Source organism: Falco cherrug, chromosome 1, assembly GCF_023634085.1.
Source record: "Falco cherrug isolate bFalChe1 chromosome 1, bFalChe1.pri, whole genome shotgun sequence".
NCBI classification, from domain to species: Eukaryota; Metazoa; Chordata; class Aves; order Falconiformes; family Falconidae; genus Falco; species Falco cherrug.
In genome coordinates this window covers 110,341,432-110,360,139 of record NC_073697.1, presented here as the reverse complement: position 1 = coordinate 110,360,139, position 18,708 = coordinate 110,341,432, and the positions used below count along the sequence as shown (strand labels likewise).

General features: G+C 39.4%; 1 protein-coding gene across 2 annotated transcripts; it reads right to left on the bottom strand.

The window, feature by feature from the left end:
* Positions 1-1,799: 1,799 nt before the first annotated feature.
* Positions 1,800-18,617, bottom strand: RPS6KB1 (ribosomal protein S6 kinase B1). Of its 2 annotated transcripts, none has more exons than XM_055719380.1 (15): positions 18,378-18,617; positions 15,150-15,199; positions 13,958-14,078; positions 13,527-13,595; positions 12,953-13,100; positions 12,253-12,310; positions 11,135-11,235; positions 10,136-10,226; positions 9,841-9,931; positions 9,426-9,533; positions 9,062-9,124; positions 8,151-8,228; positions 6,391-6,498; positions 5,676-5,788; positions 1,800-5,115 (listed from the first exon to the last, which is right to left on the bottom strand). In XM_055719380.1, the coding sequence occupies exons 1-15, from the start codon at positions 18,447-18,449 to the stop codon at positions 4,878-4,880; spliced, it is 1,509 nt and encodes a 502-aa protein (XP_055575355.1). In that variant the 5' UTR covers positions 18,450-18,617; the 3' UTR covers positions 1,800-4,877. The 2 variants fall into 2 exon arrangements, with proteins under 2 accessions (XP_055575355.1, XP_055575362.1); XM_055719387.1 differs by having other exon boundaries at positions 18,355-18,590.
* Positions 18,618-18,708: the final 91 nt, after the last annotated feature.

The window sequence follows — 18,708 nt, the reverse complement described above, 5'->3', positions numbered from 1 at the left end:
TTGCCGTTCCATCACAGAATCATGGAATCTGCAATTCGGTGACAGTGCAAAGCTGCAGGGGTCTGTCAGGACCAATAGCTTGTGCTGGCAGGCCTAAGATGAACTAGGAGGGTAGTTACAGATCAAGAAACACGCTACTTTACACATACACCTTCGAAGTATGCAGGGAAATTTGAAAGAAATTAACCTGAACTAAATACTCTTTTGCTATAGAACAGAAGTATTTATAAACTGCTTACTTGAACAGGTAGTTCAGTATCTGAGACAGATACTGCACACTGGAGGAATTAAGGCATCGAGGACTGTATACAAGGCCGTCATTTTTACTAAAAACTATGAAACTAATTCAAAGTATTACACTTGAGGTTAAGAAAAAAAAAAATCAACACAAGAACTCAACAGTGTCACCTGGCCTGTAAAGCTCAGCAAGACTTTGACAGAGCACAACAAAACACAGTGGCAATGCTTTAAGTCAACCCTGGACTGCTGCTGATGTCTTGGTCTACCACAGAGTAGTAACAAGCCCTTACTAGAAACAAGGGTGACTGTTGGTCTGAGATAGGGCCAGGGGAACAATTCTGTCTTTTATTCTCTCTGTGGATGCATTTTTTTTTCCTTTAAGATCCAATGAAAATTATCCAAACCCAGTAATATTATCAAACACATTTTATTAAAAACCGAAAAGCTAAAAAGATATTTTGATCAACCAGTTCAGGTTTACACTTCATAAATGAAACAAGTCGTTCTCATCTTAGTTACAGAGAGGAAAAAAAAAGCAAGGAACTTACATCCATGAATGACATCCTCTGCTCCGCTTGTCAGCATCGTGCTATTAGGGTGCGACTCTTCCTTATCCAGCCCACTCAGGCTAGGGTAGCTGCCCTGCTTTCCACTCATACACACAGTCACGCAGCACACGTCTGACTCTGCAGGGGACAGAACAGAGAAGAGGATGACAAATGGCAATCAACAGCCACTTTTTAAGAGCCCAAGAACCAAGGTGAAGGTACCAGCCCCTGGCAAGACAGATTGATCTGAACTAGCATCTGTGTGGTCCTTTTAAGTTCTAAGCAGAATTCCTCCTCCCTCCCTTTCCCTTTAAAGCTGTCATGAAAGACAACGATTTAGATGCACAGTTGTACTTAGGGCCTACCTACTTCCTAAAATAAAATTTTAAAAAAATAGGTCACTTGGATTAGCATATGTTTAAATTTGCATTTAGTTGCTATTCACATCCGTCTTATTCAGCAGTTGAATATATTTAGTTCCAGTAAACTGTGAAAGATGAAAAACAGAATGGGGATTACCTTTATTTCTACTAAGGCAGCTCAGGTCTGTTTCTTGACAGCAGCTACAAAGCCAAATTAATCTAGAAGAGAACGATCTGTACACGTTCATGCATAGGAACTGTATACAGTGTACCATCAAGGATCTGCAGGAAGAATATTTAAGTAATTTGCCTTGTTCTTAGCAGCTTCTCTTCCTTTACCCCTTAGGGAAAGGATGTCCCTGTAAACTGGGGGAAGCAAAGGAAAAGGCAACTCTCCTGCTGTAGAGAGAGAATTTTTAAAAAACACCAAATCCCAAGCATCTGTCCTAAGAACAGTAGCAGTCTCCCTCAGTGTTTGATGCACTTTTTGATTAACAGTAAGAGCAGGTTGGGAGTTATTACAAAGAGAACAGACCCAAAGTAAACATCCGCTGTATAATCAGAGTGGACTCATATTAAATGTTCTCCAGCAGTTCAGCTTTTAAATAGCAAAACCCAAAAAAAAGGGATATTCAAAAGAACAATTGACTCATTTATTTTTATCTTTTATTATGAGCTAATACCAGGATGACATTCAAATGTCAGATGGCACAATTAAGACAGTCTTGGTAGGAATTATTCCAGCATTCCCAAAATTACAATTTAGTACACGAATGGCATCAAATGTATGCATCACTCCCACAGAGAAAAATTATGAAATTCTGAATATCTTATACCAGAATAGTTTCTGCATCAAATGGGAAAAGAAAAACTGCTGGTAACACAGCTGACCTATAAACCTTTTGTGATAATGACCTGCAGAACAAAATATTCCCCTATTTAACATCTAGTAAAAAAAAATATGACTTTTGTTCAAGTTTAATACTTTTATATGGTTAGCCACAACAGGTATTAACCTCAGTTTTACTATATTTTTGTAATGCTACAAAAATCCTATAAAATCAAATTATAGTGAATTTTTCAGTGATTATAATTAAAAAAGCGCAGCTTGTACAAAATAAAAAAAATAAGATTCTATACTCTAATGAAAAATTTAAGACATTTTTAAATGAACGAAAGAAAGCACTTGTTAAGCTCTCCAATATTCAATGCATTCTGCACTTATCTGAAATAGCCAGACAGGAGCTAGATCTCCACTCCCCTTAGTTCACGACTAGTAATTTTGACACTATTATATATATATATAGAGGATCTATGTCTGATATTTTTACAAATAAATACAGGATAAACCATATTGCATAGTGTGTGCTTGCTGTCCGAGTCACACTCCAAAAGTTTCACAGTTATGGTAGGGAATTAAACTTATAATCTATGGGATGAAACAATGACAGTACATGAAATTTACTTTTAAAACAAATGATTTCTATTTGTAATGAGCAGTGAACTCAGACAAACAACTCTTGCCATTCTTGCCAGCCATATTAAACCAATTCTACTGGACAATTAAATCCAGCCAACCAAAAAGCAACTATTAGCTGTAACTAGGACCAAGAGAGATCTGCCTCCCAAGAAAAAAAAAATAATTTAAAAAAACTAAGTTCCTTTTTACCCAGTAAACATGTTAGGAAACCTATGTTAACAAGTGGCACAGAGAGGCACAGCTTGAAGTGCTGCGTATTTGCAAATATGCATAAGACAAACACATGAGCACTTGGATTTCGGTTTCACAACATGTCACCCGTGGCCACATTACCAGATGAAAAATGGCAATCTTCCGGTACGATTTGTGTCACTATAAGGTAACTTGCTTTTCCTTATAAATCTAAAAAATGAAGTTTCCCAACAAAAGTCTTATCAGGAAGAAAAATAACATACTAATTTTGCTCAATCATAACCATCTTTTTTGTTGGTTCATTGTTACTATCAACAAGGTATTGATGAATCCTTCTGACTTGCAAATTTTAAAAAAGAGCACTCTGATTGGATTCAACATGGTTAGAGTTTTATGGCTTGGATCCTATGGCTCAAAAAGATTCAGTATACACAGAGTAAGCAGAATCTATAAAAAAATCCCTACTATTGTGAAACACTAGAAGTAGACTTTGCACAGTTTGACTAAAGATAATGCAACGTGTGGCAGGCAAAAAGTGACAGGACTTGTATGCAGTTGCATGATCATATACACACACACGCACACACCATACACACTCTAACTAGTGTAAAGCTCTGCAGATATTAACCCTTTCACCAGCTATGTTCATGGAAATGCTTTCTTTAAGGCAGGAAGTATTTTAAGTAAGGTAAAGTTACCTTTATTTTATTCTTTGTACCTGTAAGTCATTTGTACAGATTGTGACAATTTCAAAAACATAAATAGTGTCCTTAGAACATGTTTCCTAAATTAAGTTGCTAAAGTTCTGACCCACTGTGGAAGACATTCACTGAAAGGCCATTTAACACTTTTCTCATACAATCAGCAAACTTATTGCCCCAGCATCGAAAAAAATGTTACTAAATTTAGAAATGTATAATGGCAGGGAACTCCCATAAGCAAAGTATGTAAAAAAAAAAAAAAAATAATCCTCAAATTCTTACCCACTGGTTACAAAAAGTTTTATCACCTTATACTATGTAGAATTCGTGTATGTTTCCTGTGGTACTTCCTATATGTTTCTAGTGACCTTGTATGCCGATGCACTTTTTCCTGATCTTTTATATGGGTAAGAATCTGAACGTCTTCAGCTGTCTCCGTCTAAGGACTAGTGTATACAAAAGTGATGTCTCCCAGTGAAATGTCTGCTGAGGACAAGGATGAAATAAGCAGGACATGTACGTGAGCCCATGGCTTCCAGTTAAGCCTAGAACATAGCAGCATTGCCGTTTGATTAGATCCGTTTGTCTTTGCAGGAACAGGTATTTCAGCTGGGTAAGCAAGTGAAACCGTTCTCTCCCACCCCACATTGCCAAGCTGGTAACTGAGTGATTTGCTTATTGATTTGTTCTTTCATGAGGAGAAGAATCAGAACTAGAGCCTTTACTTTCTTCACAGCAACCAATTATTCTGCGGTTTTAATTTTGGGATACTTTCCATAATGAGCTGAATCAAAAAGTCTATTTGAAAAATATATTTTTTTTATATATATATAAAAAACTCATTATGTTTTGAATGTGAAATACCAATTAATTTTATCTTTCATCTTTGATTCCACCCCATTGTAGGAAACAGCTTAACCAAGCTTGCATGCTAATCATTCCTCAGCCGCAAGCATAGAGGCATTTCGTACTTTGCCTAGTGAAAGGGCTAACCCTCCTGGACACATTCACAACTAGACCAGTGATTCTGAAGCAACATCCTGACCCTTAATACTGTCAGTTTCAAGCTATCAAGCTGAAAAATCCTTGATAAGGTGAGAAGATGTCACTGCGAATCAGTTAGATGATGTGCCTAGAGTTCTGCAATACCATTTTCTAAAGTTTTTTTATGCACCATTGATTGACAGAAAAAAATCTGTTTTTCTTTGCTTTCCAAGTCGCTCTGTGCAATGACTGACTCTTTGATACTGTCACTTTTTAAAAGTAAACCATACAAGCCCTCATATTTCAACTTCAAGGGGGCTTATGTCCGCTCTTTGTTTTCCACCTTCAAAGGCTTAAAAAAATTGTGTTGTCATAGATTCATGCGCAAGTGCTCTGGTCGTTTGGAAATCATGGGAAAAGCTTGTTTTTTATATGGCCCAGAGTTTGGTTGCCGGATTGGAAGTGGTGCAGAGGCCTCTCCACAGACTGTCACATCCATTTGTTCTATTCCGCTTGTCTCCATTGGATATTCCACAGGTGTCTGAGTATTTGATGCGCTGGCAGAAGCACCTCTTCCCCAGAATTCCCCAGGGGAAAACTTTACAGGGCTTTAAAACAAGAAATACAAAAATCAGAGATGAAGATACACACAGCACCAAGGTATGTCCTTTACTCTGCAGGAAGCTGAACTCAAATGCCTATTGAGAAGCATTTGTAATTCTTCCTTCCACTTCCAGAAGTCTGAGAAAGTTTCCATGTCTAGCTTCTACAACAGTCTCTTGTAAAGTAAAATTCTCTCATGTGAGCAGTGAGAATCTATGTCTAGATGATTGCAGGAGGAATTTTCTGTACTAACATGATTCTTTAGCGGCACATAAGTACTTAGGATCTTCTGAAAGAGTTCTAGAGCAATGGTCTACCAAAGTCACCAGCCTGTGAGGCTGTATCAGCACTGAACAGCAAGCAAATTAGTACTTCTTGTGCTGCCAAACACCACGGATTTGTCTCTAATAACAGTAAAACAGGATCAATGCTGCACTTCTAATGAAGTGATGGGCTTACTGAGAAGTAATGCCACGTTTTTTATTTCTAGTGCAGATCTATTTCAACTACTTGCCAAAAAGTGTAATACACAAAAAAAAGAAAAGAAAAAAAAAATCAAAGATACCTGACTGGCGTCCTAGGGCTACCTATGAATCTGCGAGGTGATCGAATTTTTGGTTCAAAAGAAAATTTCTCTTTTACGCTTTCAAGTACAGATGGAGCCACATACGTAAAACCCTGCAAAACAGGAATGAATGCACTGTAACTTACAGGCAAGATTTACATTGATGATCACTTCTGCAGTTATGATAAGCATGAAATAGTAAATGAGAATTACAAAAAGGAGAATTAAATGTAGATATATAAACTTCTACTCACTGCTTGAAGCAAACAGCAGGACTTCAGGGAGTTCCTCACCCAGGTGCCTGCACACCCCAGATACCTCTGCCCAGATCAGATTCCCACAGGCATACTCAATGTAATTAATTTTGATCTATAGAACCGACATTGTCCTCTCTGCATGAGTATGAAAGCAATCACATGTCCATGGTTCACAATGGAACTACGAATTAGAATGCTGACATTTCAGAAAGCAAGCAACATTTGTTGGCTGGTTTATCTATAAAAAGAAAATGTCAGCAACAATCAAACAAAGTATTTTCAAAGCCCTTAAAAATTTCAGACCTGCTGCAGAACATGTGTTTAAAATTAAAGAGTTTGCTTCAAGCATCAGGTGTTAAAGATTCCCTAGAAATAATTTACCTGAAATGCCCTACTGTTTCCAATTAACACAACATACCTCTCTACAGTCATTACACACTCTTCCCTGGCTCACTTACCAGAAAGACCTGGTTGGCACTTTCACTGAGAGTAGAGTCATCTGGGCTATCAACAGGTGTCTGACGTGTAAACTTTGAATCAAACTGGCTCACATCCTCTTCAGATTGCTTTGCAAAAACAAAATGATTAAGGGTTTATATTACAGATATCAACCAAATGGCTTAGCGGTGATCAGTGTAGCCTCTGGATGGAGTTCATTCCATAGGTTTTTGGCAGAGCTCTGCTGTAGTAAAACCCTGGAGTGGTGTCGGAATCCTGTCGCTGCCAGTGGGAGGTCACTATGGGCACTGACACTGAGAAATAAAGGCAAGGGGGAGGGGCAAAAATTATGGATCAAAAAGGAACACAAATTAAAAAGATGCCTTTAAAAAAAAATCTCAAATTACAAACAAAATCTTTTAGAAATACAATGCCAGCTTCTTGCAAGTTTAGCAACCAGTATAGAACAGTTGCAACTACTAGCTTTTGGCAGCCTCTCCAGATAATTTCATCCTGGTTTTGCACATAGAGAAGTGATTACACTATGAGGGATAGGTGACAGCTCTGGAGTAAGTGACTATGGAGAGTATTTATAATTCAGCCAAAGAACAACAGACATAATTCCAAGATCCTTTCTCTCATTCCTACGAAAAGGCAGTATGTATTCTGCAGGCCTTCATGCAACCATGGAAGCATGTTTTCAAAAACCATCTGGTTTGTACACATAACTTTCATAAAACTTGCTAATAGCAGAAGAACCCAAAACTATCTTCAGATAATTCATTTGGAAATATCAGTCTTGTGTCATTCTGAATTTCATTCAAAACTGTGAGGAAAAAAGGGTCTGGAGCCCCCAAGCTGTAGTATGCTCAACATTAGTGATGCCCAAGTCAGTTTAAAGTGAGATTTTTAATAGTCAGGATCTATCAGGGTGGCAGTACCCACTGCTGCTGTAGCCCACTGTACCCAGGGTGGGGTGGGTGGAGAAAGACAGACACCCCACACCATCAAAATATAACATAGGATAATAGAAGCATATTCATCACATCACTGGTTTGAGGTAAGCTTTAATTACTGCCTATAATAGACAAGATGCATTGTAACTATTAATAAGCAAACATACAAAATGCTTAATTAGGTGATTTCATTTACTTTTGCCTAGCAACTATTTATCATCTTAGTTTCATCCAAGTACGGGCTTGCTGTATAATGTTTAGAAACAGGACTCCAGAGAGAACTGCACTTGCAAGTTTGTTTAACCTACAGATTAGAAGCAGGAGGAATTAAAACTGCAGCAGAACCTTCTTCCTCCAGAAGACTTAACAGAAGGACGAATTAGCTTCTAGCCGATTTTTGCCACCTTCTCACATTAAAAAAGCAAGATCCTATTCCAGTGATGGATGAGCACCATGACCACAGAGTAATACGACAAAACAGCATGCTCATGACAGCCAGTATTTCATACTGTGTGAAGACTTAAACAGTTGGGGTTTTTTTAATGTTGATACAGCTTAGTTCTCAGGAAAAAAAAAAAAAAAAAGAAAAAAATCAGTCTGCATCAGGCAGTATATCTGGCAGATCAGGTGGCAGATCTGCCATCTCTAATTTGACAAGAGCGGATCTGAGAACCAGTAACATCAGTTGAACTGTTTTGAAGTACCAGAAAACCATGGCCCTCCAGTTTGTAAGAGTGAACATTTCTAAGTTTTAGATTCCGCATTGTTTTAAGACCTTTCCTAAAGGCATACGAGTAATATCTCACAGCACTCTGAGTACATACCAATAAGGGTTTAAAAGGAGGTTCCACCTTTCGTGCCAACAGCTCATCCCAGTTAATGTGTCTGAAGAACGGGTGAGCCTACAAGAGTCAGCAATAGCACAGAGTCATGATCCGCCTTTTGGATATAAATCACAGCAATTTAAGAATGAGGCATGTTCTTTTCAGACCATCTCTGTGGTGTCTTTCTTTCCAAAATCACATATGGGTCTAGTATAATATATTCTCTAGCACTACATCAGAGAAGCTGGAAGAGCTGAAAATTGATACCATACCTCCAAGTCAGACAACATACATCCCTATCATGTTTTCCTTGAAAGTATTAGAAAAACCAAGTTTACATGCAAAATACCTCTACATTTTTCAACTTTAACTCAGATATCTAAAAATAATGACAAAGCACTGTATTAATGACAAATTATCAGAATTGGGTAATAAGAAGGACTCTCTAACACATTATTAATCTCGTCACAAAAAAAAAAAATCAAGCTGGAAGCACAGGAACTAAGCCTCTGCCTTAACTTTTCACTGCGCAACACTGAGTGCAAACTAACAACACTGTTCCCTTGAAAGAGCTGCACTAAATCCAAGGGCTGGCAGTTATTTTGTCGGACTGCTAGAGTATCATTGCCTTTAGATAGTTGCCTGTACAATTAGCATTGTGCAACTGCAGAAAAGATCCACTGGAAGACAAGAGTTAAAGAATAAAAAGTAATTTTCAAATCTCAAATTATCAAATAGGTCGACAGCTGCTTTTGTGAAGCTTTAAAGCATTCAAATTTGCATCAGCTGTCACATGTGGCTGCCTTTTCACTCGTTACACTTCAACAGATATACTCTCCTTCCCTGATGCACCCTCAAAGCTGTTTTATTTTCAATGCACTAATACAAGAATTCTTGAGTTCCAAAGTTACCTGAACTTCTCCAGCATCTCCAGGACCAGCTCCTAGACGTGAGGCAGCATTTCTTTTTAGCAGCTTAATGAGAAATAACATCCAAAAGAGCAAAATTAGTTATGCCGTTATGACTAGCCTAGTTCTGACATGAATCATCATTTGAATGAATACCATGCAGAATGATTACAGAACAATTAGAAAAACTGCACTAACATTAGAAAACAATTGTATTTGCAAGGAAAAGCACCTTCTGTACCACACAAAACAAGGCTGGCTGACTTCGTAATAAGTCCAGACTTGGACTGAATAGCCATAGTGGTACCACTGTAATATTTCTGTTTTCTACATACGCACGTAGTACTGACATTCATTAAAATTCTACCTTTTTAAGCAGATCTCTGGCTTCTTGTGTGAGGTAGGGAGGCAAGTTGAGTTTACACTTGAGAATCTTGTCGATTGTTTTCTTTCTGTTCTCCCCAGTGAAAGGAGGCTAGAAAGCACCATTGTAACGGGAGGAAAAATGGGACTCATTCAGATCTTTTATTTGTGTACACAGAACTCACTTCAGTATTTTATAAAGCAGATAAAATTACTGCAAATGGGACTTTCAAATAAGTGTTTGGATGAGAGCATCTCACGACTGTAGCCAACATAAGTATAGCTGTAGTTTAGTTATTTCTTACTTGCAATCTGTATATATACAAATACATACGTATTTATACATGCATCTGAATTAGAATACAGGTAACTACAAAATCTATAAAGAGAAATACATGCAATTATAACTGTGCACCTACTGCTCCAGTCAGCATGTCATACATTAATGCCCCCAAACTCCACCAGTCCACAGCACGATTATGCCCACTCCTCATCAAGATTTCAGGGGCCCTATAATCAGAAAAATTGAAAATACAAAAGTATTTTAACAAGCTTAATAACTAATTCTGACTACTAGTTTCCAAACAAAACCACATTTATCAAGTAAAATTTCCCTAAGTGACTGAACATATGGACCATTAGTTGAAAAAGGCAAAATTTAGCCATTACCCCCCAGACCAGAGTAATACTTTTCTATTTCATCATGCAGCTCACATGTATTCAATTGTTCCACAGAATGTGTGTGTGACTGTTCCATCGTGAATAGATTCTTTACATAATCCGAAGTCAGTCAATTTTACATGACCTGAAATTAAATATATAAAATTTAAGACTTGCCAGAATTCTGACATTTGTATAAGTAACATTAAAAAATAGGAATTTTTAACATGAATATGTAATAACTCTGAACCACTTCCAGATACCTTCAGTTGTCTGACAAAGCAATACAGCTATAAAACAGAATGAGGTAATCACACTTACAGATAAAACCTCTGCATTATACCTGCATAACAAAGTGCTTATTCACATATAGACAAAAGTATTTAAATATAAAGATTGTGGAGCATCATTCAGACAAGAAGGCAGGCTATCAAATTTTACCGCTTGCTTCAGAGTTCAGGTAACAACCTTCAACAAATTGTAACGTGCCCTGAATAATTCAGTACAAAGACCTAGACTAAGTAAGTTGTTTAAGATAGCATGAAAATACTGGATGGTACAGATTGTCAGACTCAATCAGTGTCATATGGGCAACGTAAAAACGCATTCAGGAATAGCTACTACTGACAGGTAAAGCGTCAACAGCTCAGTCAGTCATTTCAGCTACGGATGAATTGGCACCCTACCTAAACTGCCCTTCCTAACAAATGTCTTCAGTCAGCCCCACTGACTAAAATGTCACCGACAGTACACTGAAGACACAGATCTTTATGCACTTTACAATGACCAGCAGAAGAAAAAGTCCAGAGCTGCAGAAATAGCAGGTCAACCATTAAAAAAAAGTCTGTGTGTACACACGGAGCCTGCTGTGGCCTATTAAAGCCCAAGAAGCTGTATTTAAGGGCAGGCAATTAGTTTTGGCAATTCTTCAGTTATACCAGGAGTGATAACAAACATGCCATTGTTCTAAGGAAATTCATGTAAGAGAAGTGTTGTGACCTTTGAAGAACTGTTTTCAAATGACTGGCAACGCAACTGTTACTATATTTCTACCTTGGTGATTAAGCATGATGTTTTCTGGCTTCAGATCACGGTAGATGATTCCTTTTTGATGCAAATGCCCCAGTGCCATTGAGATTTCTGCCAAGTAAAAGCTGAAAGGAAACATATGCCACAAAATTAGACATATCCAATCATGCAAAGCATCTTAAGCACTAAGACTATTATGTACATAGCAACAGTTCCTTGAAAGTATCATTAGAAGTGTATGAGAGAATAAATGAGAGAAACAACGATGCCTTTGAGGTTGGTTTGCCAAAAGGCACACAGACTCCACACTGAACTAAAATTACGCCATTAGCATTAGGTTTTCCTGTTCAGTAGCTGTTTTGCGAATATATTTGGAAGAATCTGAATCTACCAGTTAGTGGTTAAAATATGCTTCAATCTGTACTACCACGTCTGGATGGCAAAATTGAAGAAGGGAGAAAAAAAAAAAAAAAAAAAAAAAAAGGAAGCTAAGAAGGTAACCAGCAGCACCCAGAATGCTATCTGTGGAACAGTATTACAGCCCCATATGGGCATCAAAGCTTTCCTAAGGCACTATCGGGATGCACTGTGGGAAGATACGACTGTATTCACTTGTGTGAAGCTTAATCAATAAGGGATAATTTCAAGCTGTTTATATGTAAAATATCACTACTCAGAAGGCTTTTTCTCTTTCATTAGCTTAATTGCTTTTATCACTTCACAGATTTGATCATTAGAATACAGTCATCACAGTGACTTGGAAATTCTGTAACTGGCTGGTCAAATTGTGCGTGGACCAATAACAAAAAACCCCCCACCAAAACCTGCATTTACAGCAAGTCTTTCACAGTCTTGTCTTCAACACCTAAACCACCTCCTCTACCACAGCCCTATGGATTATAGCCTCACTCAGCAACCAGCAATGGACCGTCTTCTGTAGTTAGACTGGAATTACACCAGCACAAACTGGCAAGAATGGAACACATACATCTTCCCAAAACCCAGTTAACTGCTTTTTTCACTGGACTGGGAAATGAATGAGTAGTTATATGTAGTTTTTCAAGTCAGAGCTTACAGTTTAAGCACTTGGAAAAAAAACCCCATACCTGAAACTATTAATTTACCAAAATAGTTTCACTTACCAAGCTGTGTCTTCCATAAATATCCCTTCTCTCTCTAACTGCATAAATAGTTCTCCTCCTGTCATAAGAAAAATGAGGTTATACTCTATTAAAGTATCACTTTTAGTCAGTCAAACTCCCATTTTCTAGAAAAACTATAAGCAACAGGTATTCTGCTCTACAAAAAGTCGTTTCACAAAAAACAGCTGAGAACTTATTCCTCTAGCAAACTAAAGAAATGGCAGAAAAATCAAAAGAAATTAAAAAAAAAATCAAAAGAATTGCTCAAACAGCAGCATTTCTGTCCCTGTTTCTGCTGTTGTTATAGCTTGAGCAAATTGCTCCTAACCTGCATTTGTTTCCCTGTCTGTGAAATAAAGATAATACTTCCCTGTTTCACAGAGACCCTGCAAGGACTAAAACCTCAGGTACTCCTACACAGATTCTAAGACTAACATACAGGAATTAAAAGCCCGATGGAAGAAAGGTATTAAAAACCCTCCTCTCCTGTACTGTCATGAAAAGTAACTATTTTATGCTTCATTCATCTTTATTGTATTGAATTAGAAGGTTTGTGTATGTTATTCTATGTATTTTTACTAATCCATTTTACATTTTTAAGGTACCATCCCAATAGCTGCGTGGCCTTTTAGACTGAGAAATCCAAATTCTCAATTATATAAGATACCAAGAAGCAGTTAACAGAATTTCACATACTGACCACTGAGATACTCAAGGATGAGGTAGAGTTTTCCACCGGTCTGAAAGGCATAAATTAAGTCTACAATGAAGGGATGTTTCACTTCCTCCAGTATATTCCGCTCTGCTTTTGTGTGAGCTGTATCCTTTGCGTTCCTTACAATCATTGCCTACAAAAAGCAGAGATACGTGAGCACAAGAACATGCTAAACAACACAGGTTTTTATATTTAGTTCAATCCTGAGTTTACTAAACCACAACACTATGTATGAGTCAGCAACAGCATAAAAAAGAAAATTTCTCCACATACATAACGTGAGAGTCTTTTTGTGGAAGTTTAAGTCTTTATTTCACAGAATTACACAGTAATTTAGGTTGGAAGGGACATCCTTACCTATTTAAACTAGCTGCTAAGAACACCACAGACAGAAAAATTTAAAGTTAAATTCTAATTCCAACCGTACCTGTTGGGTTTTTTTTTTAGGTATCAGGTTTATTTTTAGGTATATTAAGTAATTAGGTAATTGTAAAAGCTAAATGGAGGGATAGATTTTTTTTAGATTTAGATAGCAGTGAAATGTGAACGTTTAGGTTACCTTTTTAAGAACTTTCATGGCAAATATTTTCCCGGTGTTTGCTCCAGTTACTTTTCGTACTTGAAACACCTATACAACACCGATACAAAAGCAGTCACATATTGCAACCACATTAACCACTGTAAATTAAAAAAACAACGTTCTGCAAAAGAGAAATGTGATCCCTACAAACTGCAACGCTGCCTGAAGGAGAAGAGCTAGTGACCTGAACCAGAACCAGTTTGGGACATTTCTACTGCCACCAGCCGGTGCGGCTCTGCCGGTCACCAGGCTCCCACGACACCAGCCCTAGCAGCCCTGAGGTTACCTTCTGGTAGAACAAACTTTTCAGAAAACAGGACGGGAAGATTAGACCTTGCCAAAGGCAGCGAGTGAGAGCTTTAACTGCCTTCAGTATAATGGATTTACTTCCGTAGAAAAGAGTTCCTTACCTTTCCATAGCCACCTTTGCCAAGTACGCGCAGTAACTCAAAGCACTCTGGTCGGATCTTTTCTGGACCTCTGTTTACACTAGTCTCTGAAATCTCAAATTTTTCACAATGTTCCATGCCACTGGATAAAACCAAAACAAGCATATAAGACTACCTGACACTCAAAAACAATCAAATGAAAGTAAGCAAGCAAATTACTTTCTGAAAAGCATACAGTATATCTGACATAACTGAATGACTGCTTTGGACATTTGGAGAATTCCCAGCACCAGAAATTTTACTTAGGTGTGTTGCAGTAAGTTGCAACTTGCACAGAAAAGACTGCCTGCAAATTTTGGGGGGTTATACTATCAAGATTTCCCTCAAATTCCTTCATTTTAATGCACAATAAATCCCTGTATTACACCAGAATTAAGTTTAAAAGACTAAAGCCTCAAACTGACTTAAGATATTCCTACAAGACCTCAAGCAAAGGCAAGGGTATAAGGCGTGTTGAAGTTTCAGATCACATTCAGCAGCCCCAACAGTCACAGTAAGACTTCTGTAACACAAATATTTTGCAGAGAAAGCTGTAACAAGAAAGTCTCACAACTCTAAACATGCCACAAAAGATGACTGATTCAAAATTTAATGATGCATCTAAATTATGCTACAGTTCTGCAAAAGACTTAACAGATTGATCCTCTTCAACGTAACTGAACTGTTTTAACTATCACTGCTTTCTTCTCACAACATGGTATGCTGAAACAAACTGGAAATCTATAAATGAAGCAATGCCAAACGTAGCCATCTCCTGAACATCAAATCAGAATTTCTGAATTCTCATCTGCTACAGACTGTTATGCAAATCTGCAACTGGAGCCTTTATAAAAAGAACAGAACGTACAATGTGCTGCAGACAGGGCATGAGATTCATATTACAAATACTATTCAAGTACAAGAGATATATTAGGAGAAACAAGGATTAAAAGACAAACAGCAAGTTTTGCCAGAGTTTTTTTTATTATTATTATTATTTTACTTCAAGATACAATTCACAAATTTTAATGTGAAGAAATAGTGAAACGACTAGAAACAACTCAAAATTGAACAAGAATGACAAAATTTTCTATTTAACTTAACAATGTAAGAAAATTAGAAGTCACATGTAGCTCGCATGAATGATACAGAACATTTTCTAGCAGCAACTTACAGGTCATATTGGCCAACTCCTCCATGGTCCATGCTCTCACTTAATTGACCCTGAGGATGGGAGGGGTAGAAGGAAGATTAATTATAACGGAAGAAAAAAAGAAGTGTTCAAAGTAAATGGACTGATGTGTTTTACAACTTCTTAAATTATACAGATATAAAAATAATTTTATATAGAATTAGTTTATAGTATATAATTAAATAAATCTAAAGGTCAGGAATAATAAGTTATCAGCAGAAGACAAAGAAATCTGCAAAATTCTGTGCAAGACCTGCAATACTTCCACATATCTCAAACAGGGACACAGAGAACCAACCACCTTCACCCAGCCGCATTGTTATTCAACCACTTCAGTATTAGAGGTAACAGTTTCACAGACACAAATTTTGAATTTGAAAAATGTTAAGGTACTGCATTTACAGTTGCTCTTACAAAATCCTCATTTAATACTATGCAAATTGGAACGTAAAGATTATGTGAATAGATGAACTGGGATTCATATGTACTAGAACCAAATAATCTACTGGGAAGTTTTTATTATTCTATTGGTAATCTTTACTCTGATGTTAAATACCTTTTCTGGCCAATAATCATTCAGATAGATTAACGCAAGCAAATATTACTGAAGAAGGTTCAAGCTCTTCAGCATCAGAACTAGTCATCATTAAAGAATGTAGTTAATTCTGAAGAGGTATTTTCTTCAGAGGATTTTCAACTTGATCCCTTATGCAAGATAATACTTCACTGTGATTGTGGCTCTACAAGGCCAAAGAAGTGCAAACCAAGCAGACAGCTGGAATGAATACAAATAGAATTGAATGGGCATGCTTCTAACAAGCTTTAGGTTATACCTTAACATTTTTATTTTTAAAAATATGTACATAAAATAACAACTGCAAATTAATGAGAAACAGCCCAGAACCTACAGACTGAATACCCATCTACTGAGTGACGTGTGAAATTCAGAGAAACAGAACAAAAAAAACCCCCAAAACACACGAGATCTGCAAAAAGCAGACCATGCCAAGGAGTGCATTTTCAAATATTATGTAAGTAAAAAAACTAACCAAAGAAAATCAGAAACTTTCAATAGCTTCCAAACCATTTAAAGTTTACAGAGGCTGCTTTATTTTGGTCAGCGATCTAGAGCGGAATTTAACTGCTGGTTCCAGCTACGGTTCCAGCTACTAGCACCACAAGCAATTATGGAGTCTAAAAGTTCAAGTTTGTTTCCAGCTGAGAGAGTTCCTACCTCATGTCCTCTCAATAACATTTATTAGAGAAATCCAGCCTACTGACATCTGTTTCACAATAAAACCCACTAAAGCTACCCTTGACCCTACCATTAGATGCCAACAAACCAATTAAAAAAAAAATATTCAACAAACACTGAAAATAAACACCCATCATGTTCATAGAGCAACTTCTCAAGTTACCCAATGGTTCTGGCAAAGCTGACACATGCTTTTCTTGCCCTTCTGAACTATGGTTTTTATTTTCAGTATTAACTTGAACAAAATTCACAATAGACACTGTTCTGCTATTTTAAGGATTTTTTCTCATTTCACAAAACCAAGAAACGCAATGCTGATCTGGCTGGGAGGCGATCAGTCCTTCAGTCCATGCACACTGTTTCATTTATTACAAACACAAAAATGAAGGCTGCTTTTTTAATCATAATAATTAGTGCAAACAAGCACATGGCTTATGAGCAAACACTCCATTGAAACAATTTTTCAGATTTTCTAGAATGGCCACGGCTATTCAAAACTCCAACTGCTCTGCTCTTGCTACTATTAGGCTTATAGCTTCCAGGAGGCATCAGGGGCCAGCACCACAGAGATCAGACAAGACAGTTCTGATCCTTCTAAAACACGCACAATGCCTACAGAGATAACTGTCCGTGAAACATTTTTCCCCTTCCATGATCCTGACACTTCCCCTTCTTTCCTGCTCCTATGTTCCCTGCTTTTCAGTTCCATTTTGATTTCAAGTCCATTCACACCCTCCTTTACCTGTTTGCCAAAAGGCACCTGAGAACCAGATGAGGTTGCCAACGTGCCTTCAAGTCCACAGCTGCATGATTAAAAACAGTCACTGCCATTTTTTACAACCCACAATAACTAATGAACTTCTAAAACTGTTCCCTGAGATTGAATTATTGGAACACGGCAGAGCACAAATCCAACTTTCTTGCCACCCCGCTTCGGATCTGTTCTTGGCAGCATTAACAGAGTGATGCAAGTGACATTTTTTTAAGCCAAGTACTTTATTGATTATTGAGGTGACAGTGCTTTTTCCTGCGGAATGAGAAATGGCCAAGCCTTCGGCTGTCAAAGAATGTCTCTACAACTTATACGTAGCATGGGGATCCCAACCGTGATGCATAGTATCTGGTTATCTCCAAGACTTCAAGACCGACATTAGTATTTAAATAGCAAAAAATAAATGTGGTAGCGATTTAAGCAACAGTAAATATTTAATAAGCAAGAGTATCAAAAACAAATAGCACTAGAAAAATGTGAACAGGGATCTTTTAACAAGATTCCTCCAAAGCCTGAACTGGATCTAGATGAGCACTGCAAAACGACAGACTACAGGCTGCAGGGGGAAGCCTTTGGGAAGCAGAGATGGGAGAGGCACGGACAGGCGCCCAACGCAGCACGGTGAAACTTTGCTTTTAATTTTGGCGCTAGAGCAACGACATTATGCAGTGCCAGAAAGCAAGCCCTTCTGCACCGACGTTACAACATGTGACAATTAAAAAAAATAATAAAAAAAAGAGACACACACACACAGAGAAAAAAAAACACCCCACCGCTGCGGCACTTGGCTGGGAAACCCACCGCACAACTTCCACGGGAGGGGGCTCCCGGAGCGCGGCGACCCCGCCGGCGGCGCGATCCGCGCCCGCCCGCCAGGCGGCCCTGCCCGCACCCGCAGCCGCCACGGCAGCCCCCGGGCGCGGTGGAGGCCGCCGGGCGCCCCAGGCCTGGCCGGGCCGGGCGCAGGCCCCGCCGCCCCCCCCGGGCAGGGCGCGGCCGCCTCACCTGCGCGGCCCGGGCCGGCAGCCGGCCCCGCGCTCCGCCTCGCCCGGCCTCCCGCGCGGCCCCGGCCCGGCCCGCCCCCGCCGGCAGGGCGCCCGCCGGCCGCTCCCGCCCCTCACGCCTGCCCCTGGCGCCGCCGCTCCGCTCCCGCCCCGCACCGGCTCGGGCTGCCGCCTCTCACCCCCTCCTCCAGCTCCTCGTCCGAAGCCGCCTCCTCAGGCTGGTCCAGGTCGATGTCGAACACGCCCGCCATAGCGCGGGTGCGAGCCGCGGCGCCGCCGCCCCTCCCTGGCTGCGCTGGCTGCACGGGGCTCGGGCCGCCTCATGGGCCCGCACCCCCCAACTCCACCACGGCCGCCATCACCGGCTGCCCGGCCCCAGCGCGCCTGCGCCCCCGCCCCGACTCCGGCCGCCGCGCAGGCGCACGGCCCCTTCCGCCGGCGGCCCAAGCATGCGCGGCGGGGCCCCCGCCGGGAGACCAGGCGTCGGGCTGGGGCTGCGCCTGCGCCCTG

What these genes read in the sequence shown, in the direction of transcription:
- RPS6KB1 (XM_055719380.1), bottom strand. Translation starts at nt 18,449, where the DNA reads ATGGCGGGCGTGTTCGACATCGACCTGGACCAGCCTGAGGAGGCGGCT. An exon ending in ACGAGGAGCTGGAGGAGGGG is followed by an intron (nt 15,200 to 18,377) that starts GTGAGAGGCGGC and finishes TCCCATCCTCAG; the next exon opens with GGTCAATTAAGTGAGAGCAT. An exon ending in CTCCTTTTAAACCCTTATTG is followed by an intron (nt 6,499 to 8,150) that starts GTATGTACTCAG and finishes GTTTTTGCAAAG; the next exon opens with CAATCTGAAGAGGATGTGAG.